The sequence below is a fragment of the Haliotis asinina genome, chromosome 9 (genome assembly GCF_037392515.1).
Source record: "Haliotis asinina isolate JCU_RB_2024 chromosome 9, JCU_Hal_asi_v2, whole genome shotgun sequence".
NCBI classification, from domain to species: Eukaryota; Metazoa; Mollusca; class Gastropoda; order Lepetellida; family Haliotidae; genus Haliotis; species Haliotis asinina.
In genome coordinates this window covers 30,656,800-30,681,066 of record NC_090288.1, presented here as the reverse complement: position 1 = coordinate 30,681,066, position 24,267 = coordinate 30,656,800, and the positions used below count along the sequence as shown (strand labels likewise).

The following is a 24,267-nucleotide window of genomic DNA, read 5'->3' as shown; positions in this document are numbered from 1 at the left end:
ATAGTGCAGCTTCCTTATACGCAGGAGAAATTACATTGCTTATTTTGAGCATCATAATACAAATTAGACAATGAAGAAGCTATTTTCCTCATTTGCATAATTCAAAACGCCATTTGGAAGTTTTATTCCTTATCGTAAATTTAGACGCTTGGCGAGACTGGACTAAAGAACAACACCGACTGTCTGAGTGTTTGAGGTGTACCTGGAGTTTTCTGTACTAAATCATCACATTATATTTCTTCGGTGTTTGGACGAATTATGTAGATAAATATCTTGTGAAAACGCACATTGCGTGTGTCAGAAAGTGTCAAGATAACACTTGTCCACCTTCCCTTAATCCCCGAAAGCGGTGGAATAGACTTGAGGTTAAAGAGTCAGCTCGTCAAGCTGAAGACCCGGGTTGATTCCCCACGTGGGTACAATGTGTGAAGCCCATTTCGGGCATCCCCTGCCGTGGTATTGCTGGAATATTTCGAAACGCGAGGTAAACCTTGGTACCATGAGTGGAGCCCATTTCTGGTGTTCCCCGACATGATGTTGCTGAAATATTTCTAAAAGCGGCGTAAACGTAAACTCACTATATCCCTAAACCCCATGAGCCACTGACGATGACAAATCAGCTGCTGGGCTCTTTGAAACTGTTTTTGCTAAAATATGAGAAATCATGACGACATTTTTAATATTTTGAAAGTGACAAGAAATCCTTTCTTGTTTATTATGGCCTTATTTTCCATATATACACTTCCCCTATGCTATGTTGTCGCAACGTTTTTAGTCCGCTCTAATACAGGGCTAAAAAGACATCCATAGACAACTTAAACCCTCGTAAAGAAAGGTTAAGCACTGTCCTGCGACCAGGAAATAATGGGTCAATACTTGTGGTGGTGTCAGGATAATGTGGTGTTGCGTACAATCAGTGAAATACTGCAATAAGGTCAAGGACCAACTCTGTTCTGGCAGTCGGTAAATAATCGAGTCGGGACCAGACAATCCAGTGATCAGCAACATAAGATTGCCGTAAGATTGCGCTAGTTTCTGGATACATACAAACAGTAGATAAGGAACTACATCAATGAAAACACTATTTAATTTGGATAACTTATTTGTGCTCGTTTCAACCGAAAATGCAACATCAAGACATCCTACATCCACAAGACATATATACCTTGCATATTCCGGTTCATGTAATATATACCTGCCAGTATCCAATAATTGAAAAAAGACAGAAGCATTGCTGCACAAACCTGTATTCTTGTGTTGGGATGTCGGCGTAGTTGTGAAGCATCATGATGTCCAGCAGCTTGGTGCACACGTTGCCGATGCTGCTCTCTGGGACACCACGTAGTCGGGCATACATGGCGAGAGTCTCTCGTCCGGTCATCTGGTCAATCAGAGCATCAAACTGGGGACAGTAGCCCATGTTCTCCTGCACCTGTGATGAAGATAAGGAATTCTATAATTCAAACTTGTTTGCCGATTATCAAGGGATGAGCACGATGCAGACCCAGTCTAGGTTCATAAGGAAGTGGTTAAAACCATCCGATATTTCTGTAAAATTCCTGCAGCGGTTGAGAGCTCGAGCGGTAGCCTTGCAGTGGAAGTGACACTGACTCACAATCCTGTGGAGTAACCCAATGCACATAGTCAGGCAAAGTGTCGAGAAAATTGACAAAAGGAGTCGTGAAGCTGCATCCAAACGAAAATGCTTACAATGGCAGAGTGACAACAGCGGTTGAAACCCCTTGTTTCCACCTGTTAGCTATATTTAGCGTTGCCCTTCCTCAGTGCAACAAGTGATATTGAATAAATGACCACATAGGCCATAAATGGCCAAAAATTCAGGGGCCAGTTTCACAAAACTCTCGCAAGCCTAAGATCTCGTAACTTTTCTCGTAGCTCTTGTACCTGGCATACTGTAACATAGGTGGTGCAAATGCTACGAGAAAAGTTACGAGATCTTAGGCTTACGAGAGTTTTGTGAAACGGGCCCCAGGATGTTACTAGCAGGTGTCTAAGTTGATGATGTACCTTCTTGGACTGATTCCTGATATCATGCTTCCACAAATAAGCATTGCCACCGGTCACCATCACTTCTCCCGTCATCATCCTGAAAGTAGTCGTCTTCCCAGCACCATTCTGACCCAGAAGACCAAAACACTCCTTCTCCGCAATGCCTATATTCAGATGATCCACTGCCACAACATCCCCAAATCTCTTGTACAAGTTCTTCAGGACAATTGCATCAGAGGAACCGGAAGCTGGGTCTATGGCATCGATGCGTCTGTGCTCTGCCGACACGTCACTGTCTTCCGGAATTGAACCGTCAACAAACCGTTCCCCGTCCTCCATATCGCGACTGCCACAGCAGTATGCAATCTTCTGGGGAATTTGGTATTCAATCATTAAAATGACTGACATGTAAAAGAATCCATGTAGGACAAGCATTAAGATGAAACGTCCAATTCCTGGCAATTCCCACTGGAGGAAATCGTCTGAAAACACTAGGCAGTCATTACCGCAGGTATCTGAAAGTAAAGACGAAATCTGAATTTGAAACCTCAACCAGTAATAAATCATTAATACACATGGAACGTCATCTCTGGAAAGTTTTTCTTTATCCATATCATGACGATTATTCAATATTACCATTATATTATGACAAAATCCGTGAATAGTAGGATCAGATTTTGTCTTTTGCAACCAATGCTTGTTGTAAGAGGCGCCGTACGGGATCGACTGGTCAAATTCGCTGACTTTAACACACAGCACCGTATCCTGGTTCAGGTGATCGACGCTCATGCTGTTGATCACTAGATATTTTGGTTTCTTTACTAACCGCCGCCATATAACCAGAATAATGCTGAACGTGTCTTTGAAAAAGAAACAAAGACATTATGACTAATGTTTTGGACCCATCAGTCACCCTAACATTACCAGTCCTTTCTACTTTCAAAACCTTTGCGCTCATCGGCCTCACGCTCATGAAATTACTTTGATTGGATGGTTGAGTTTTTAAATCATGTTTACTAATGTGGCTGTGTAGAGCAGTGCTCCTTGGAAACGCTTGCAACCGATGATCGTGCTTCCAATTATGTTTCTAGGCTACCAACACCATATCCCTTTTTTATACCCGTTGTTAATCGTCTACTGGTCTACTGCCTGCAACGCAGGTGTTAAAACATCAGTCACTCGTATTGAGCTCAGAACAAAGGCAAGCAGGTCCAATGTATTTTTATGATATTACAGTGATTTTGAAACATTCCGCTGTTAGCCCATCAATTAAGTATCTAATGCTCTAAATATTTCCGTATATTTTTCAGTTTGCGTCAATATTATAATTATCTTCAACATTTCAATATACATATATATACATTGTGTCCAACAATCGAACATATGGATAGGAAGGAAGGACGTGTAGTGTGATTTAGTCATGACGTGTTTGGCAGTGCGAATAGACCGCACCCAGTCATGAGAGGCTGGCATTTTTGCATGCGTAAACCCAGTGTTTTATCAGTCAGTGATGAATCTCGAAATGATATCGCGAGAATGTGTAATGGCTATATCAATGACGCTGTGTTGACTTATCTAAGTAGGTCAGTAAGGTCACATCGACCTAACTGGTTAAACATTGGCTGCTTTGTCTTATCAGTATTGATTCTGTTTTGTGTTGGCTCTTGCCACCCGGTAGTTTATTACGGCAAGGCAGAGAGTCTTGGTCAGGTGCTTGTATGAGGTCAAACCGCAGAATTCACACATGACACAGAAACATGTGATTCTATTGTTGATCGATACATCACTGTGACGTGAACTATATGTATAAGAAGTGAAACTAGCGTATTTGGACCTTACGTATTGAGGAGTCGTTGGGGATAGGGTTAAAGCATTCGCTCGTCACGCCGAAGACCAGAGTTCGAGTCCTAACATGGGTACAATGTATGAAGCTCATTTCTGGTGCCCCCTTCTGTGATATTGCTGGACACTTATGTAATGATGTAGACATTATCACTGTTGGCGAGAAACCATTTCAAAAACAAGTTTTCTCCTCCTTCCATGACATTGCTTGTTGCTTATTGTTTTGCCAATGTTCCACGTACATATTCTGTCATAAAATTTGAGTCTGGACCAGACAATCCAGGGACAAGCAGCACGAGCATCAACCTACGCACCTGGGATATGATGGTATGGGTCAGCCAGTGGTCTGTCCATCCCGTTAGTGCCCTCTTACGACAAGTATGTGTTGCTGAAGATGAATTGTAACCCGGATGTTCACGGGTCTCCTATCATGGTATCTTCTGCTCTAATACACGAGGTGCAAATACACGAGTTCTATATTGATCACACATCCTGTTCATGGTACTGGTTGCTTTAAACCCACTTCAAAAGTGGGATTAAAGCATTGAGGTTACCATTTATTACATAGTTAGGCGTGATAGATTTCATCCTCGGATGAGAAAACTAATATTTCACTGCAGAGACAGAAATCGGATATTATCATAGCATCAAAAATATCGCTGTTTCATGAATTTAAGCAGTATCTTGCTGTATAACACAATCAATGCGCATGCCTTTGATCATTTGATCAGCAAGTCTGGGCATCGGGTTCCATCTCTCCATTCGTACCTTCTCGCCTCTTTCCGTGACCTACCATCGGGCTTGCCGGAATGACACGGGTAGTCACGAATGGAAAGCTCTCATACGAGACTTGTTAAGATCATGTTTCATCATTGTTGCAATATCCTTGGTCCCAGTAACAATGTTTTGAGATGTAAACGTGGAGCATATTGTCCTTTTCAACGAATATATCACGCACAAAAAGTCTGATGCCGTTTTGGCAGATGAACAATAGACTTGCCACTGCATGTGTTTGCGACCAGTGCCGCACCTGGAGTAGGATGCGCTCATGCGGGTATTGTCGTTATACCACAGCATTATTATCATGTATCCTGAATCTGAGAAGGGAACCTGCTACAAGTACATTTCCTATGACCGCGGAAAGGATGTTATGTATCTTGTCTCTTGTCTCTTGACCCGAGGAAAAGATGAAATAACAGTAACAATGTGTCTGCTTCTGGCATGACGTAAATCGTAAATATATATCATGGGTAAACATGTTTTACAACGCTCACTTTCTATTTGAATAAAACTTGATAAATTGCATACATGCTCACGCACACGCCAGTGAACACACATACATTCGTTAGTAGTATCAAAATGAAGGTATCCTGTAGATATTCCTCTTGGCTTGCAAGAAGCAGAATATCTGCAATATACGATGCGGACGTAATATATAATTATCCTATCGATTTCACAAAAACAGTAAACCCTACAGAGTTAGGGGCTTACGGGATCCTGATCACATACGCCACTGTCAGATCCACATCGATGTTCACAGGTTACCGGTGCATAACATGAGCATACTGACACTTTTGGCTTCATTCGCCGAATGAAATGTATTTTGAACAGTTAATCAAGACTAACGTGAACCTACCTTGGCAGCAAGCCATGACTGTGCCACGGGCACACTCGTCTATGTAGTTCTGTTCGGTGCAGAAGGCGTGGTTGTTGTAGTTGATGTACATTTCAAAGAAGGTCATGCCGAAAGCGTGCTGAGGTAAAAGGATGGTGAATATCCAGTCCAAGACTTCCAGCACCGCGCCGGCCTTGAACATTGTCAGGAGGAATATGATCATCACGCTGAACATTCCTGCAATCCAACAAAAGTGAGTGTGTGTGTGTGTTGTAACTTCGGTGAGTAGATTCGCATGAACAGTTACGATGCTGCTTAGCCTCGGGAAGATGCTCCAACTTCTGAGTAACGTATCCTTGCTGGGCTAAAGTATACCAACTCTTGCTATTGACGGGTAACATTGGTATCACAAACCGTTATTTCATTACTTTTGAAACTTATGTAACAAAGGTTGAGAAGATTGATGATCATTTGAGGAAAATTACAATTTTTTCAACACTCATGCAGCCTGTTATTTGACTATACAGTTTTATGGGTGAAGGGGTGGCACAGTAGGCTACCCGTTCAGAATTCAGATTTTTCATTCCATAAAGACGTGGGTCATTCGCCTCTCGTAACAAGTTTACACTCCATACAGGACAGACTTAGTTAAGCTTTGAAATATGCACAAATTACAAATTTACAAAAGGTGACTGAACAAAACATGTCGGTGTTTACATGCATAACTTATTTTATTTACACGCTTCAGTCAGGTTTGTTAATAATTACATTTCAACATACTTTGTTTTTTCGAAAACAGTATTTGGATACAAAGAATCTAACTATAATTCATTTGATATTAGTGTATAGCCACAATTCACTACATGAAAAAGTATCTAACCTCATACATAAATGTTGTTTTATGATTGGCTGAGCGCTCTTCTGTTATTTTGAACGTACCCTGCTTACCCTGCTGCCCAAAGCAGCTCACCCGGTATTTCGTTGTAGTTACTTTTCTTACATCTTGAATAACATTGAATGACGCATGATGCACCGAAATTACCGATGCTTTTGCGAATGGAAATCGACGGAAGGGAGATAAACCTGAATTTGCTTTTCTTGTGTCGCTTTCTTTCAAAGAAAAATATTTTGACAAAATGTAGCCCCTGTGGATATTAGAAAAGGAATTACATCGCAGCGTCTTTACCACGACAATACCTGCGAGCTCAGGAAACATAAACAAACATCGAGGGTACCTAAACCCTCGTGACCAGTGAACAACTTATAATGTCACCATACCATTCCTGAGAATATACCATGTTGCAGCTGCGAGAACGCCTGTTTGTTTCCCCAGAAGAGTAGACTGTATGATATTGTTTAATAGTGCTAGAAAACAACCTATCCCATTCATTTAGTTCCTGTCTAAGTTTCTGTAAAATGTCAAATCATCGCACAAAGGATGACCTATTACCAATATTGCTTTAAAAAGCTTTACTGTTATGTTGTATATCATAAATCGACAGTAACTTCCGCCATACCTGTAACGATGTTCAGGATAATGAGCATAGCCATTCCAGATGCAGGAACCTTGAATAAATACTGCAGTGTGTACATGAAGGGCAGTACTGCCCAGCCATACACCACGAAGATGAGGAACACTATACCCAGTCTCCCGTCCTCAACATAGGCTTCCGACTGGAAAGCAGCAAACACTATCATGAGGCCAACACAAGGGATGATGTAATTGATGAAGTCCCAAGCCAAATTAGACATCCAGAAGACAAACGGTCCAACTCCACTGACCACCTGAAGATGCTTCGCGCCAACCTGCCTCTCCTTGATGAGGAAATGTACAAACGATGACGTCAGAAAAGCCATGCCAAAGATCAGGACGAAGGAAATCCCGAACCCAGTTCCAGCTCCAGCTACAAGAGTTGTCCGAGAGCTGTCAGACTGGTTTTGCGGAAGAGGGAAGTTGATTGTTGTTATGGAATGGTCTGGAGATGTGAAATATCTAAGGATCCCATTCAGTAAAGATGACAAAATTATTGGTGGTGCATGATATGGTTGACCGTTGTAATGGCCTCGAACGGTAGTGTTTGATTCAAATTCTGCAGCAATTATGTATTTCACATCAAACGCAGTCACTCCAATGTCCTTGACTGTGGACAGAAAGTAATGTGACATATTCGTAAATGTGCCCAAGTCAACCCATTCTGGTTTGTTGGTAGTTCTTTGGAAGAGGCTGATAAAGTTGCTTGCAAGATCTGCTGTTAGCTGTACAGGCGGACTTCCGTTTTGGTAAGGGACAATAGTGTTATTAAACTGCCTCATGTCCAAAGTGATGGGTCCCTCGTCTTTTCGACCCGAACCAGAGGCGGTAAGGGCTGCGAAGACTGCAATTCCAAAGATAACCGGTATGAAGAGTTGCATCATCGTCATGAACTTGTTCCTTAGAGTCAGGATCATTTTCTTCACGAACATGCCTCGGAACCGGGATAGATCCAGTTGGACACCTCTCACTTTGTGAAACCCACGGTTAAAAGCTGGAAGAGAGGACATTCATTTAACGCTGTAGAATAGTATAGTACCCACCAAAAGTATAGACTCAACTTAAGCACTCACTTTACGTTCTGCGAGTGTGTGTGCGCGCGTGTATAGCGAAGATGAATTTCTCCAATAAACTGGGGGTGCCAACTTCAAACATTTCACTAGGATCATGCATCACATCCCTGAATATGTATGCAAATAAAACAGCAGTGTTGGCGTGTAAAGTTTCGTTATGAACTAGGAAATTTTCACTGAATTTAATCATTTACTGAACTCCGGACAATAATCATGTCACCGTTACGAATTTGTTTTACAATTCATTAGTGCATATGCAAGCAGTACCTTTAAACAGAAGGGAATATTTGCAAAATCTAATTTAGAACAGTTGACTGAAGTAGATAGCTACCTTTACATGGTGAGTCTAAACCTTTGATGGGTATAGTAGTATGTTTCAGTTACTACAGAGTACTTGTTGCGCTAATTGCATGGCGGAGGTGATCCCCATGTGGTGAAGGCCTTGGACATTTGGTGGGACCCACGGTAATGGTTCTGACAAACAAATAAGTCTAACTGCACTGCATCTATAATGCGAACCCTCTGTAACTCGTGCTGCAAGCTATCATAGGTGATCTTATTACAACGATGACTTTATGTGATCACGAAATAGACACATCCTTTAGGTTCGACGTATCATGCAATGATAATAGCCCTGTTGTCAAAGTAATTGCTAACAGGAATACATGGAGAAATATTATAGAACATCTCTTAATAGACTGAATTGAAAGGAGGGAACAGTTTCGTTTCTTGTGGTAAGGAGCCTAAGGTGTACAGAACATGGTGTACAGAACCAAAGGCTCTGAATCAAAAACATTTCGGTTTGTCAGTGATAGGGCAAAATACGTATGATTAAGGCCAAAAAATCACAAACCAAGCAGTTTCGTATCGTCTCCTCGTCCAGATATAGCTCCATAGGAACCCATGTTTGACAGACCAAATCCATTCTCGTCGGGTTCTTCTTCAGGATGTTCCATCGCTGCGTTAGTGAAACCCTCACTGTTCACGATGCCAACTCTTGTTTTCGCCTTCAAATCGGTCTCTGGACCGGACGGTTCCACATCGACTCTGTTTAACAAACTCAATTTATTATCAACAACCAAATAGAGTTTTACGTTATATAAACCATGCTTCTGTAAGCTGCATCTAGAAACTGGTATGATTGAAACTTCTTCGATAATTTGATCAACATGCAACCAGGAACCGCATCTGTTGCAATAAAAACATTGTCAATCCATAAACCGCTCTGTCATGATCTAATTTCATTTCATTACACGCTAAAACTTTCTTTTGAAAACAATCTAAGACCAGATGCATGGAACAATAGTTTCCAATAACATTTTGGACAAATATACGCTCGTTTTTTGGATCGCGTGTTTTTCGAAACTGATTAACGACATCATATTAAAATTAAAACAAGAGATATCTAATCCCTGAATAGACTACCTCAAAGTTTAAAAAAGGGTAGGTGTTCTCCTCCTCATTGGGTAATATAAAACACACGTGGAAGTCATGAAATAATATGTTTGGATATGATGAAACTTTAACATATTACTCTTACTTCAGAAACACTTCTTCCATCGTGGTTGCTGTCGTACCGAAGGAGGAGATGCCCAACTCCCGTCTTCGTGTTTCAATCTCATTAAAGAGAGCAGCAAAGTTGGCCGACTGGTCGTCAGGCAGCAAGTAGGAGAGTTCAGCATTGATCTCACTCTCAATGACCGCTGTAGGGATGTGTTGCTGGACAACTGCCGTCACTGATGCCACGTGACAGGTGGGTTCCTTCACCATCACCAGGTGGTAACCAGCTCCTGGAGATGGAAAAAGATTGAAAAGATTCATAGTATTTCATACAAAATGGGTTCCTTATTTGGTGCAATTCCAGAGTCTTTAACAACAGATATACATGTACGCGAAGCAGTTTTCTTTAAAATGACTGCAATACGGTTCACGGATCAGGAAGGGTGTCGACTGACAGGGTTCAGACAATAGGCACCAACGGAACATTTTTGGAATTTAGTAAAACCAGTAATATCTCACTGTGAGCCAAGATGTTTGAATATATTACGTCAAACAAGATATGATATCACTTGAGCAGGGTATCCCTGATGACCATTTACGGGTATGTTGTCAACAGTCTACTTCTTTTTTGTGAAAACGTCTGGCTTTCCTTTCATATTTTGAGAATGCCCTGTCAAGATTTCAAGTTGAAATTTCAGTCACCAAATGAGATAAAGTTCACCTTTACAATTAGTGGAAATGATCTATCATTAGTTATGATTTGTCTTGTTTACGTCATCTTTTTATTTTATTCTGAAAACCACACTTCCTTTGAGGCTACTAGAGTGAGTAAGTGGGTTATGTTCTACGCCATTTTAACAATTTTGCAGCAATATCACGGCGGGGAACACCCAAAATGAGCTTCACACATTGCACCCATCTAGTGAATCGAACCCAGGTCGTCTTCGTGACGAGCGAACGATCTAAACACTTGGCTACCCCACAACCCCTCTCCGGCCTCCAGACTTGTTTGCACATCATCACAAAATACAATCACACCATAACCGGATATATTACCGTAGAGTTTCTTCAGGAAGTATGATGTCCCACAGCACTTGACCACTCCTTCTGCCATTATGGCGATGCGGTCACCAAGAAGGTCAGCCTCGTCCATGAAGTGAGTAGTCAGCAACATGGTCCGGCCCTGCTTGTTCCTTTGAAGGATGTCCCATGTCTGTCTTCTGGCTGCAGGATCCATACCGGAAGTGGGCTCATCCAGGATAACGATCTGTACACAGACGAAACATACCCATATACCAAACACATCCACGTAGATCAAGACGTGGACTAAGGCAAAGTATGTCTTTATAATGTAAAACGTTTAAACACATATAATTTCAAGGCATGTAAGAGGCGTTTGTGAAAAGACTTTGAAGTGCTGAAACAAAGTGGTCTGAACGACGTTTAGGTTGACTGATGACTCGGGGTACCTTCGACCCTCCGATGAGGGCAATGCCCACGGACAGCTTCCTCTTCTGTCCTCCAGACAGGTGTTGTGACTGGGTATTTCTTTTGGAGTCCAAACCGACCTGGCTGATCATTGTCTTGACCTCCGCTTCTCTGCCACTTTGAGGGCATCCCTTCAGCTGAAAACAAACCAACAAATTATCATTAGTATGGTCATTGGGTTTATTTCATGTTTACCACTGCACTCGGCAACACTCCAGCACATTGACGGTGGTCTATAAGTAGTCATCCCAGCCCATGTAGTGACCTTCTTCATGACCATGGTCAGCGAGCATGATCAACCGATCCCATGTTGTTGTCTCCTACGACTGGCATGCACTGCTGAAGACCGCTGATAGGTAGAAATGGTGATACAAATCTTATAGATTACAACTCCGAATTCTTGATTCATTTTGCACAACCTATTTGAGCTAGTTCTTCCCCTTATCCGGAAACGTTGATAAAAAATGAAGGCGTTGTCCATAAGATTTGCATTGTATTATTTCACCGACTTTCAACAGAACTAGTTGAAGCACAACTGATAAAAGGTTTTACAATTAGGATGCAATCGCTGGTCAAGTATAAATTATGAGAGTGGAATGAAACGCGGGGGCATACAGTAAAATTGTGAATTACATAATAGTGAAAACCTTCATCTTTGGAATGGCTTTCACATATATACCTTGAGAAGTTTCTGAAACCGATACTGAGGCTTCCAATCGTGATCATACAACATGTGAGCAACTGCACCAGTGTGTTTCGCCATTGTTTGAAACAACAGGAACATGTTTCATGGTGTCTACAATGTGATAAGTAGATATATTGTGATATATTTGTAGACTGCAAATTGGATAGGAATTAATTACCAGTCCTATTGGGCCTCATTGCCAGTTTCTAAATTTCATTGGGTATTCTTTGCTTTCGGAAATGGAAATTGTGGCAGCTGTACACTTGTTAGAGGTGTAAACTAAGACCTGGCTAATATTTTGAGGAAGCCCCGGTGACTGAGCCTGTGTGATCGCGGACTGTGTGTGCTTGGGTTCAGATGCCTGACTCTGAATGTATGGATTCGAGTCCCAGATGGACTCCACCACCAAACGTACAAGGATATGTAGTTTATTGAAGCAGTGTTATCCCATCAATTACGTGTTACATCCTAAAACCTACACATTGTAAAGGTTTCAAGGTTTGTCAGAGGATACTCACATTAGCGAAAAACTGCATGTGCTCCTGCACTGTGAGAGTGTCGAACAGGATGTTGTGTTGAGGACAGAGACCCAGACTCTGCCGGACGCTCTGGATATCGTTGTTGATGTCGTAACCGTTAACAATGGCTGTTCCTCCAGATGCAGGGATGAAACCTTCAAAAATCAAACATAGGTTTATATTGTTTCTCCTTCAAGTGTAGTGGCGAGATAATGAGAGAGTGAGTTTAGTTTTACGCCGCTCTCAGCAATATTCCAGCTGTGCGGCGACGGACTGTAAATAATCGAGTGTAAATAATCAACAGCAGGAGGATCGATCTGCGTAACTGGGAACCGATGACATGTATCAACCAAGTCAGTGAGCATGACCTCCAGATCCTGTTAGTTGCCTATTACTACAAGCATGAGTTCCGGAAGATCAATTCTAATCCGAAATTTCACGGGTCGGCGAACTAAAGATGAATCATGTGTTTGTGTGGAACGTCTGATGGGAATATCACACGAAACAAAATGGATGAAACGTGAATAACATAATGCGCGATGATCCAGACATGTGTAAATCACATCTGCAGGACATAACGGACACCAATTCTAGTTAAAATAAATCACAACTGGACACAACAAAAAACAACCAGAAACACATTAATGTGTATCCCAAAAAGACTTTGATATTTCGTTATTTTCGCAGTGATGCTAAAGGTGAATTTCGTTTCACCACAATACAAAGTCCTGAATCGGGTTCTGTTATCATCGTGGTATGATCCGAGTGAGCATTACACGCCACAGGTTCAAAGCTATTGCATAGTCTAACGATTACGTATGTACAAGAAATAATATACCTGTAAGAACCGACATGGTTGTAGTTTTCCCAGCACCGTTGTGACCCAGGAGGACAGAGATCTGACCCTCGAACATGTTGAGGCTCATCCCATCTACAGCTACCTTCTTTCTCGAACCACTACCAAACACCTGAAATAGCATAGACAATGTCCGTCCAATGAGATGAGAGTGACTGAGTGAATTTAGTTCTATACTACTTTTTAGTAATATCCCAGCAAAATCACAATGGGGTACACAAGAAATGGGATTTACACACTGTACCCATGAAAGGAATCGAAACCGGGTCGTCAGAGTGAGAAGCGAACGCTTTAACCACTATACTACTCCACAATTCCCCCATCAGTCCTTCTTGGCTGATTGAATCGAGCTCTTTGGACGCGTGGTCAGGAATGTCTTGTTTATTGTTTTACGATGGACCAGACTATCCAATGATCAGCAGCACTGATCACTGGGATACGATGACATGCGTCCAGAAAGCAAGCGAGCCTCACCACTCGATCCCTTTAGTCGCCTCTTACCACAAGCAAACGTTGCTGAAGGATAATTCTAACCCGAACCTTCACAAGACTTTCACAGATGAATCACAGTCAAACACATCTGTGGCGGATTTTACCTTTCTGAGGTTTCTGATGGAGATACCAGCTTGCATTCCCGTTGGCTCCTTTTCAAAGTGCGTAGTGTCTTGGTTCGTTACGTTGAAATCATTTGGTTTAACTTGGTTTGAGCCACACCAGTACGTTGCCTAGGAAAAAAAGTCCATTACATTTTAAGGCATATTTATAGGACAAACATAGTGGAAATAGGCCTAAGCTATGGTACATTTTCTTGTTTATACTCTTCAAAAAGGAAGGCACTCTGAGCTATCTGATAAATCGCCGTTACAACTTTATTCCTTAATAAAACATTCACTTTCTCCAGAATATAGAAAAGCGCTTCTGTTATTTAGATGTTATTTTAATCGATTAGACATACGGTGTATTAGAAAAGGCTTAAGCGATCATCAAGATAATGATTCAATGTGTTCTCTTTGTAAAGTTACCGAAGATGAATGTCATATTATATATCATTGTTCTATTGTACAAAGAAGTTCGCAAGGATGTTCCATATATTCCCACTCATAGCGAAATATTGATAATTTAAAATCATTATTGAGTTTTACTGACAGTAACCACTTGTTTATGTTGGGAAAATATCTGTATAATGTGTTTCGCATAAGAGGAAAATATCTCTGATACGCATGTTAGCAATTAATATATAAAACATGTAACGATGCATTGTGGGTCATATGGCCTTATGAAAACAATAAAGCATTGAACTGAATTGAAAAAAGGAAAGGAACTGTACTTTCAATGTACGATTGTCTAAATTGGGAGATACATGTATATTTATCCCCCTTGGAGTATGACATGACAATTTCAGGTGTACAATTTTCAGTCAGTAGCGTGTGATTTGACTCCGAAAACTGCGACCATGTACAGATGCAAGAAAATTATCGGAAAAATGGTCTGCCGTGATTTATCGACCTGCCTGAAAAATGTCAACATTCATAATGACGCCTCACGTGTAGGAGGCCCCCACGTTGTGCACGTGCTTCCCATGCATTGTGTGTGCGTGTGGCAATAACGTGAAATGATGCTGCATAAACAAGATGAATGTCACTGTAACGTTCCTCAATGGGTTTTCTTTCTACCAGACTTCAAAGTTCAGTTTCCCCTACTTTTTAAGAGTATAAATTAGATGTCCAACGTAACACGACCACTGATGTCAACAAATACTCCAAGTACATACTGTGAAGGGGAAGTAGAATGGCTTGGGTACACCAAACTCGCCTGGCCGGACATTGTCCAAATACCAGGTGATGAGGAGATGGATTGCAGTGTCGCCTAGCAACATCAACATGGCGTCCAGCAGAGTGAAGTTGTCGCCGTCCGAGACAGGCTGGTCGAAGTTTGACCACTGTACACCGACACCTAAATCAAGGAATCAAACAACAACTTTTCAGTCTATCATTTGTCCTGGGATATTCATTTCATTATTGGTTTTGGGTTATGCAAGGTTGAATTAAAGTGGATTATGTTTGTTACGTGCATCATTTAGCCTCACTTACTCTGACATGAACATCAATACTAAAGGACAAGCACGAATACGCAACTAACTAAATTGCAATTAGTTACAAATTCTAGTTTTGAAATAAACAGGAATGTTTGATGCAAATCGTACTTCATAGATTTTTCTTATGGTACAAAAACCTGTAAAATTATGCTCCTTTCAGGGGGCGACCTAATTGCCTACTGCTAGACACATATTAGATGACCCTGCGCACTAAACGCATTTGTGACGAGAGAGGCGGTACAACGAATTGGGCGAGTGCACTTGGCTGCTACAGGTAGCTTCACGATTATGCACGTGCAATACATGCTAACCGTGACATGAAATCAACACCGCTAACCCTGACGAAAATCAGCCCGGACAGAGAAATAGGAACAAAATTATGGGATAAAAATATTTCCCCCTTGCTACTCTGATTTAGCCACCACCATTCAGTAACAGATAACTTTTAACAAATTAAATAGTTAAATGAAACACAATTAACTATATGTAGTTATTATCTATTTAATATTTAGCAGACGAAAAGTCAACTTTACCCATTAAAACAACACCGCATGTTCCTTCGAATGATAAGACTGCAATTTCAGGCATAAGATACTGATATTCCACGCTAACCTTTAGTTAAGACGAAGACAAATAGATGATTGGGGCATTGACGACCATTTTAGATATTCAACAATTTTGTTAAAAAAAACCCAGGAAAATGTCATTTGCTTCTTGAAATGGATCGGTGGTCCTAAACATATTTGCTCAGTATATTGTGTTGATTCAATTCGTTGGGACTGTACCTGTTCCCAAATCGAGTGTGCTATAACAATTAATGTGTGAAACGCACGGGGAAAATGAACTTCTCGATATTTACCAGACAACCTGTCTCCCTCTTGTTGCAAGTGAATCGTTCTGTGGGGTGTTCCCAAGTATGCAAATTGGGGTCATTTGTCAGGTCGTGGATCATCTTGTATGTGTTGACCAGTAATAGCACATTTGCTAAAGTACTCAGATTCGATTCCCCACAACGATGCAATGTGTGAAGCCCGTTCTGGTGTTCCTCGCCGTGATATCGCTTGAGTAATTGTTTAAATCAGCGTAAAAGCATACTCACTCACTAGCGTCATTAAGAATCCAGTTTTTCTGCTTTCCATATAATGCAGACTTAAAACAGAACTAATGCGACATAAAACAACATTATTTTAATGCCCATTCTTTTAAATACAACCAACAGAAGCAGTTCTTACCAGTTCCTTCATATAAGCCAAATACGTTAGCTCCCATGCCCATGGCAATATTAAACAGCAGACACGAGGACAGTTTCTGGGGCCGAGTCATGTCGGTGTAGATGGTTTGAAGGTAGAAATACGGGCAGTATGTGATGAAGTAGATGATCGCTGAAACCGCTGAAGCAGTAGTTGCTGAAATGGATTATGAAAGATTTGAATATGACTGTGTATATGGATGATTCAATTCAGGATAAAAGTATTGAACAACCAAGATGGTGAAACCGACTGAACTAGCTTTGTGGACGATGAAATTTATTCAAAATAACTGGTTTTCAATAATATAAACCTACTTGTCGTAAGAAGCAACTACATGTACTTTAATCCGTGGTCAAACTCGGAGATTCAGTTGATGTATGTCACCATACCTTACGAATCGATGCTCTTCGTGCCAGTCACTAGATCTGGCGCTACTGACTCAGTGATTCAAAGAGCGCCGTTCTTTAACAAGACTATTGCTGGGTATGGTGTTAAACATCAATACACTTACCAGCTTGTGTATTGGCAATGTGGTATTTAACGGGAATGTTGGTGACACGTGACTAACCTCTCTGTGTGAAGGCACTGATCATGAAGCAGTAAGATATGATGGCTACTCCGTAACAGAGGAGGAACACGATTAAAACAGACGGGTCGGAGTTGGCGAGGACGGCACCATTGCCGCTGATGTTGACACCACAGGCCACGGTGTATATGGCCGAGAAGATCAGGATGTAAATGAAGATGGTCAGAAACCAAGACGCCCAATGCGCAGCAGCACTCAGACCCATCAACTTCATGGATTCCTTCGAAATAAAATTACAGTATATGCAACGATAACGCTGCCGAATATACAAGGACTAGATTTTCGAAGTTCGCTAAGCGCTAACATAGTCGTAAGTCACACACATTAACACTGACTTACGACTATCTTAGCGCTAAGTGAGCTTCGAAAATCTACTCCCTGGCTTGCTGACTAGTACTTTCAAAGCCAGACACTTCTGACTGCGGTGGGAAAATCATGAGATCGTTTGAAATCACTGATTCCACCAGGGATATTCGTAGCACCCCAATCAAGAAAGAGTATCTTTTGGCTCTCGATATCTCTGGAATTAGCGAATTGAGTAAACTTAAATTATTGCACATGAACTTCGAGAACCTCATACCTTGTGTGTATGACAACGATAGCATGGGTCAAGGTCGCAAGGGTTTTTAAGATGCGTTTAAGATGGTTTTCATAATCACTATAAAGTGGTTCCCCTGTGGCAAAATGACATTTAACGGTATTATCGGTGTTTCAAGGAAATACCTAAAAACTTTTGATGGTTTTGGTGAACCGCTAGAAACACAGTAATCTACACTGACCAACCAGGACGCGAGTTACCATTTCCAGTGATCCCACTGCTCTAGAAGTGTCTGCAGTGGCTTCGGGTCCGAGACGGGGCAATATCCTACGCATAGATGTGTACCAGAAACATTTTTGTTCTTTGTTTCGAATAAACCGTAATGGAATGAAAAGGTAACAAAATGTTATCAAGGATATGGAAAATGCACCGTGGAGATCGAGATCACTATATTATCACCCAGGACCTACAGCCATACCTAGAGTCCATTAAATAGATGTTGCTGTACTTTGTTTCAGTTTCTTACTTTCAGTTTCCTTTCCTTTTCATACACAACTCCCTTTGTGGTCTGGATGGTCATCAGGATGAAACTCATCATCAGAAGCACCGGAAACATGATCTGTAGCAGTGACGCCATCCCATCCTCTCTATACGGTGGGAAAGGCATGCGTTGGAGGCGAAGGTCAAGGTTATCGAGCAGATCCGAGGCACTAGCGTTCCACTCCTTGATGATGGCTTCATCGATTGTTCTTTGGAGAAGGAGGAATCCTGTTGATCGATAATCTGAGAAAACAATTGAGAACAGACGCTTTACCTTTGTATGTCCATCAGTCTGTTGCTACATCATTTTAAAGCTAGTGTTGAAGGGGTTAATGTTTTTGCGGTTTTATTACGGCATGTCCGAACCCAGTGCAATACCATGAATCCGTTTAAAATGGACACCCCAAATCGGACAGTCTCTGAGCTGGCAACATTTGCGTTGGCCTTCTTTATGTTAAGCGCCCAGCTGACAAACAAAGCCCTCTGTCCCTCCTAGACTCACCTGGGGTGCCATCTCGTGGGGAGTTACTCCCTGAAAACGAGGTTACTGAATCTGTATTCCAGTCTTCCATTTTGGGTCGCAAACTGTAATGGAGCGACGTCGGCAATGACGTCGCTGTGGACGAGACGTTGAACTCTATAGCGTAGGTGATGTTCGCAGGGTGGAACTTGTAGTGACGCAACATCTCTGTCGGTTTGTCAAACCCCAACACAGTCACTGGAAGTTGAAATGTTCTCTTCCGTTAACTTCAATTCGTAATGATGAAACATAAATGGTACATTTTAGGAACGGGAGTAGGTAATGTGAATTCAATGTTATTTCGTGTTCAATAGCGATTTTGGGACTGCTTCATCAAGCATGGAGATATTAACTTTTGTATAAGATAAATTCACGATCTAAGCACACTGGCACACTGGAAATCCCGAGGGCCCGACATTTGACACCTGATTTATCTTCTACTTGAACAGGTCTTTCTCCTACAGTCTACTGCGGTAACTAAATTTGTACTTTCACGGAATGAAACAACATACACAGCTGTACCGTAAAGGGTATAAAGGGTGAGTGAATGACTTAGTTTTACGCCGCGCCAGCAATATTCCAGCAATGTAGCGGGGGTATAAAGACAAACATTGCGTAATAATAGCGTTTCTTGCTGGTACGGTAGTGTTGCCCATATTAGGTGTTTTCTGGTCACGTGTGACATATTTAACCTCTCGACTGTTCTCTTTGGATTTAATTGTTTCTTCTGATTTCATCTTTTTGTTCACCACCTTCCTGTAATTGTTTGAAATTCCTGAATAAATTGAAAAGGTACAGATAATAGCGTTGTTATCGTAGTATTGGCTATCAAATTGATTAAAATTTTGAAAACAGCACATAGACACGTTCAGTGAAATCAATGTCACAAAACTACAGAAGAAGCCAGGTACTGGTGGAGTTCAGGGAGTCCATGTCGATTACTGCTAAATTCACTACTTATCATGGAGACCCGTGAAGACCCGGGTTAGAATATTGGCCTTCAGTAACCCATGCTTGTCCTAAGAGGCTTGTCCTCAGCTGTCCTGATCTTCGATATGATTTCTATAGACAATCATGCATCTTAAACCCTAATTTTGCTCAGTTGGCAAACACTGAAACAGCTACATTGCTCTTACAAACGCAAAATATTTGTCAGAGCAACTGGCCGCTTTAGTTAGCCGTGTGTATCGTGGTAAGCTATCATCGTAAGTTCAAGCTCTTCTATGTGTGATACTCCTTTATGTTCGATATTTTATATATTCTATGCACATATTGTCTAATTGTCTAGCGTGTCTCCTTGGCCATCTGGTCTGGTGTTTGTATTTTTTTATGCTCTTTTACCACTGCCATATTTTACATGCATGTACATGTACAATCACGTGGCACAAAGAATAAATTATTGTCTGTTTATCTGTCTGTCAATATCACCGTGGGGGCCACCAGAAATGGGCTTAACACATCGTGCCAACGTAGGGAATAGAATCCGATTCACGTAACCTAATCAATAAAAATATATTTTATATTTAATTCGCTAAGATATGGAAAGTCGTTCGAAAGGTGTTTCTTTTTTCAAATCAGTGTAATCCAATGTTCGTGCAGGCGTTGATATATCGATATAAAAGGATTAATAGAGAGGTGAATGTTTGCATATCTACACTTCTGACACCACAGGTCAACGAAACATATGAATAGGTGACAACGTCCTGCCCTTCCAAAATTAACTGCTCTAGTTGCTATGGAAACTTAATCAGGACGCTTCTTTGAATGGTATATAACAGTTGAGGCAGTAAGGGAGACTGACAATATATGGATGAACGTGACAAGCTTGATAACGGTGTTAGAACCTCCGCCGAAACGACAATAAAGAGTCTAATCATCCATATATCTTCATCCTCCCTTAGATGAGGAAAAATATGCTTAAAGCAATTTAACGACATTTTTCAAGTGCAGCAATTCTCTTGATCGTCACTGAGACTTACCATTGGCTTGTTTCACACGCAAGTCGGTCTCCACCCGTGCCATCAGATTGTTCAGAAACGTTGTATTTGGTGTGTACAATATAATATTTTCCGAACCCGTCTCTTTCGAGTCAAAGACAGTTCCATTTGCCGTGACCGGGAAGTCTGCATAGAGAGTGGCATCTCTCTTCGGTGTGATCTTAATGTTGAATCTCAGGAGAAGAAACAGCACAGCGAAAAACAAAGGCATGGATATCTCAAACAGCGTCACACATTTTTTTCTTCTTTGCAGGAGGAAGTTTTTCCACATAAGCAACCGCAGCTGGCTCCAGAATCCCATGGCGCCGGTTTGGGATGCTATACGGTATTAAAAAAACCTTTGTGTTGTGAAAGTGATGATGAAGGAGAAAGCTTGGTTCACATCCTAAACAGAGAAAGTGTCTGTTTTTCTTTTATATACCCTGTACCGATCGTACCATATGACGAACACCAGTATGTAGCAATCACATGACCTGGATAGCCTTCACCTTCAAACAAAAGATAAACAGGGCTGTCCGTCACCATGTTTACGTAGGGGCCATATCAACACTTCACTGGACAATATTATATTCTGTCCAGAAGCGGTCAGTACTAGAGGGGCTTTAGTATCCCCAAAGGACAAGTCTTTTTATAGTGTTTCTTGTTTTATTTTTGTGGATTGGATGACCCTGAATCCCGAGATTGGCATCATAAACCTAACCACCCGATCACATAGCAACAAGCATAGATCGTTGAAGACAAATTCTAGCCCGGATATTCATGGATTTGTTTTGTCTGTTCATTTGGTTTGTTAAATTTATCTATTTTTTAATTTCATGAAAAAAAAAAATCTTAACCACCTTTATCCATATAACAGCCATTTTGATGGCAAAATGAAATTGTTTCACCTATGGTACCAATGTAGAATATATCGTTGGTGTTCAGCCTGAGGCGATAATGCCCAAACAGCAGACTAGGCCAGACTACTGGTAGAAACATGGACCTTGACTACAAGAAGAGTTACCTTTCACATGAGTTGTTGAATCCCAAAATGCATGGAACACAAATCTTGCGCATTTGGTTGCATTTTAAAAAATGCATACAAATCATGTGATCCTTTATTCACCGTTACGGCATTTAACTGCTTGGTTTCAGATTCAAAATTAAATAAAAGCTAAAACAAAACATTATACAGACATACTACACTTTCTTAAAAGACAGAGCCGGTAAGTAATTCATTTCACTGTTTGTGGACATGTGACTAAATAGGAAGCGCATTGACTGACCTCTCAAGTCGTTACTCATAGTCAGGTGAACGTTACGATAAGGGTTGATATATTGCAGGACAAGCCGGTGTCACAGTATGGCGCAATACTTCTGGCTGTAAAATAGGTCGCCTACAGCGCTGCTCGAATATGATCTGTGTCGGGAACTGATAATACAATCTCCATGCATTTCTCCCACGGTAACCACGAACAACCGGCAGAGTGAAAGAAAACTTCATACCGGGAAATAAGATTCATCTCCTAATTCACAAACTGAAAACAGTAGCAAAACACCACTAACTAGAGGTGAACAACACATAACAGTTAAGCTATCCATTGCAAAGATACTGTCATCGGATAAGCATTTCTTGTTCATGTTTTGCCATCATCAACGATGGATGAATACTTTCTTTGGAACGTCAGTGTATCTGCAGCCCGGCTGTCTGTACTTTTATTACAGAAAGGATTTCGTGAATTACAAAGAATGAGTAGTAGCATAACAAATTTCTTATACAAGCAATATTTCCTTGAGTTTCAAAAGCAAATTCGGGTGCTTTGGGTTGTAATTTATATTTAAAAACAACAGAAATATTTTTTAATTCATTCATTCATTTGAGTGAAATGTTTTCCAAAGGGTGCTGTTGCGTCCCGACAACTTATGATTTTAACCACTTGCCTGTCTGCCCAAGACTCAGTTCTTTAGATCGCTCACTGCGGCGTAAAACAACACGCAGAAGGAACTATCACACCATATTTCTGTGGAATTTAGAAGCTGGTATGATGATGGGGAACTCTCTTTACCGATAGACAGCTTCTCTTTTGCAAGTGATGCGACGTTTCGGTATTGCAGTATACATCTTGTCTGTCCGTGCAGAGTGTTCTGCTCTCCTGGTGCAAATACAGGGGAGCTGGAAGGTACAAGAACAAGTGGCTAATCTCACACATTAAGGGGCGACGGGGTAGTCCAGTGGTTAAAGCGTTCGCTCGTCACGCCGAAGACCCAGGTTCGATTCCACGCATGGTTACAATGTGTGAAGCCCATTTCTGGTGTCTCTCGCAGTGAAATTGCTGGAATGTTGCTAACAGCGGCGTCAAACTAAACTCACTCACTCATTATACTTACGACTTACTCATACAAGGCGAGACTAGGCGTGATAAGTTGATACGGACAACAATCAGATAAACAGTGATAAGGCTATTAGTCATAACAGCGAGTACGTGATCGACAGAGCACACGTCAGTGAAATTCTGTACATCTTCAGAGCTCGCATTTCCTTAATCCTACCCTAATCCGTTACAGGGATTTCCAGTTACCTGCCCAGAAATGGGCTTCATTCATTGGACTTGTCGGTAGTCCACGTTGAGATGACCCTTGTTACACTTTTTGCCCGACACAATTTTATCGGAAGGTGTCCGGGCGTTTTGACCTTAATACACATGTCCATTCATTGGTTCCTACCGCACAGAAATATTTCATCTTGTCGAAAGAACTGTCTTCTTATTTGTTTATAAACATAGCTAGCGATGTAGCATTGAATAGACTCTGCACATGGCTGATGTATGTATACTATTTTCTTTCCTTACTATATGTTGTTCTGTTTTTCTTTTGTTTTGTTTTGTTTGTTAAAAAGAAAGTCATATTTGACTTTATTTTGTATATTCCTGTTTACATCGCGTAGTACGTGTTGCATCTACAAAATTTATGAAATTGACTGATAAATGCATCATCAAACTTTATGAATACATGACAATTTTATGGATAGCAACGTCTTGGGTTTATTTTCACGACGTTTCGGGGCTTATCCTAGCCCCCTCATCAGGTTGAGCTGAACTGAACAGTAAGGCTAACTGCGTTAACAGTTGGGTGAAAATAAATCCAAGAAGTTGCTATCCACAAAATTGTCATGTATTACTATGCCAACTTCTAAATGCCTTTGAAGAATCACAAACTTTATGAAAATGTGAATCCTATCACTGATGAATGCATGATCAGATTTTATGAAAATGTGAATTGTATCACTGATGAATGCATCATCAAATTTTATTAAAGAAATTATGAAAATGTGAATTGTATCACTGATGAATGCATCATCAAATTTTATGAAAATGTGAATTGTGTCACTGATGATTCATTATCAGTGAGTAACTGGATCATTTATACACATTAGCACGTGAATATGAGAGGCTGGATATCGGACCTATCTCATATCATAGCGCGGTGCTGCCGTTGCTTGATCTGCAATGTCTGTCGTGGAAGACACGATCCAGTGGATTTAGTTTGGAAAGTCTCAAAAGGATGACGGTTTGGCTTTGTCCGCGCCTGTCACTGGATCACGGCTTATGGTGTTAGTGGCCTACACTAGGGTGGCCCGTGATTGC

General features: G+C 41.1%; 1 protein-coding gene across 1 annotated transcript in view; it reads right to left on the bottom strand.

Annotated features, from left to right (window-relative positions):
• Window positions 1-21,130, bottom strand: part of LOC137296145 (phospholipid-transporting ATPase ABCA3-like) — a 28,038-nt gene extending 6,908 nt beyond the window's left edge. The window contains exons 1-17 of the mRNA XM_067827846.1: window positions 20,627-21,130; window positions 18,630-18,845; window positions 18,114-18,370; window positions 17,032-17,269; window positions 16,446-16,619; window positions 14,890-15,071; window positions 13,715-13,843; window positions 13,101-13,230; window positions 12,263-12,417; window positions 11,041-11,196; window positions 10,628-10,838; window positions 9,612-9,861; window positions 8,925-9,118; window positions 6,985-7,992; window positions 5,489-5,704; window positions 2,029-2,525; window positions 1,245-1,432 (exon numbers count right to left, since the gene is read on the bottom strand). Coding sequence (XP_067683947.1) covers window positions 1,245-1,432; window positions 2,029-2,525; window positions 5,489-5,704; window positions 6,985-7,992; window positions 8,925-9,118; window positions 9,612-9,861; window positions 10,628-10,838; window positions 11,041-11,196; window positions 12,263-12,417; window positions 13,101-13,230; window positions 13,715-13,843; window positions 14,890-15,071; window positions 16,446-16,619; window positions 17,032-17,269; window positions 18,114-18,370; window positions 18,630-18,845; window positions 20,627-20,945 — 4,520 coding nt within the window. The 5' untranslated portion in view covers window positions 20,946-21,130. The remainder of the gene's footprint in view (window positions 1-1,244; window positions 1,433-2,028; window positions 2,526-5,488; window positions 5,705-6,984; window positions 7,993-8,924; window positions 9,119-9,611; window positions 9,862-10,627; window positions 10,839-11,040; window positions 11,197-12,262; window positions 12,418-13,100; window positions 13,231-13,714; window positions 13,844-14,889; window positions 15,072-16,445; window positions 16,620-17,031; window positions 17,270-18,113; window positions 18,371-18,629; window positions 18,846-20,626) is intronic.
• Between the last annotated feature and the right edge of the window lie 3,137 nt (window positions 21,131-24,267).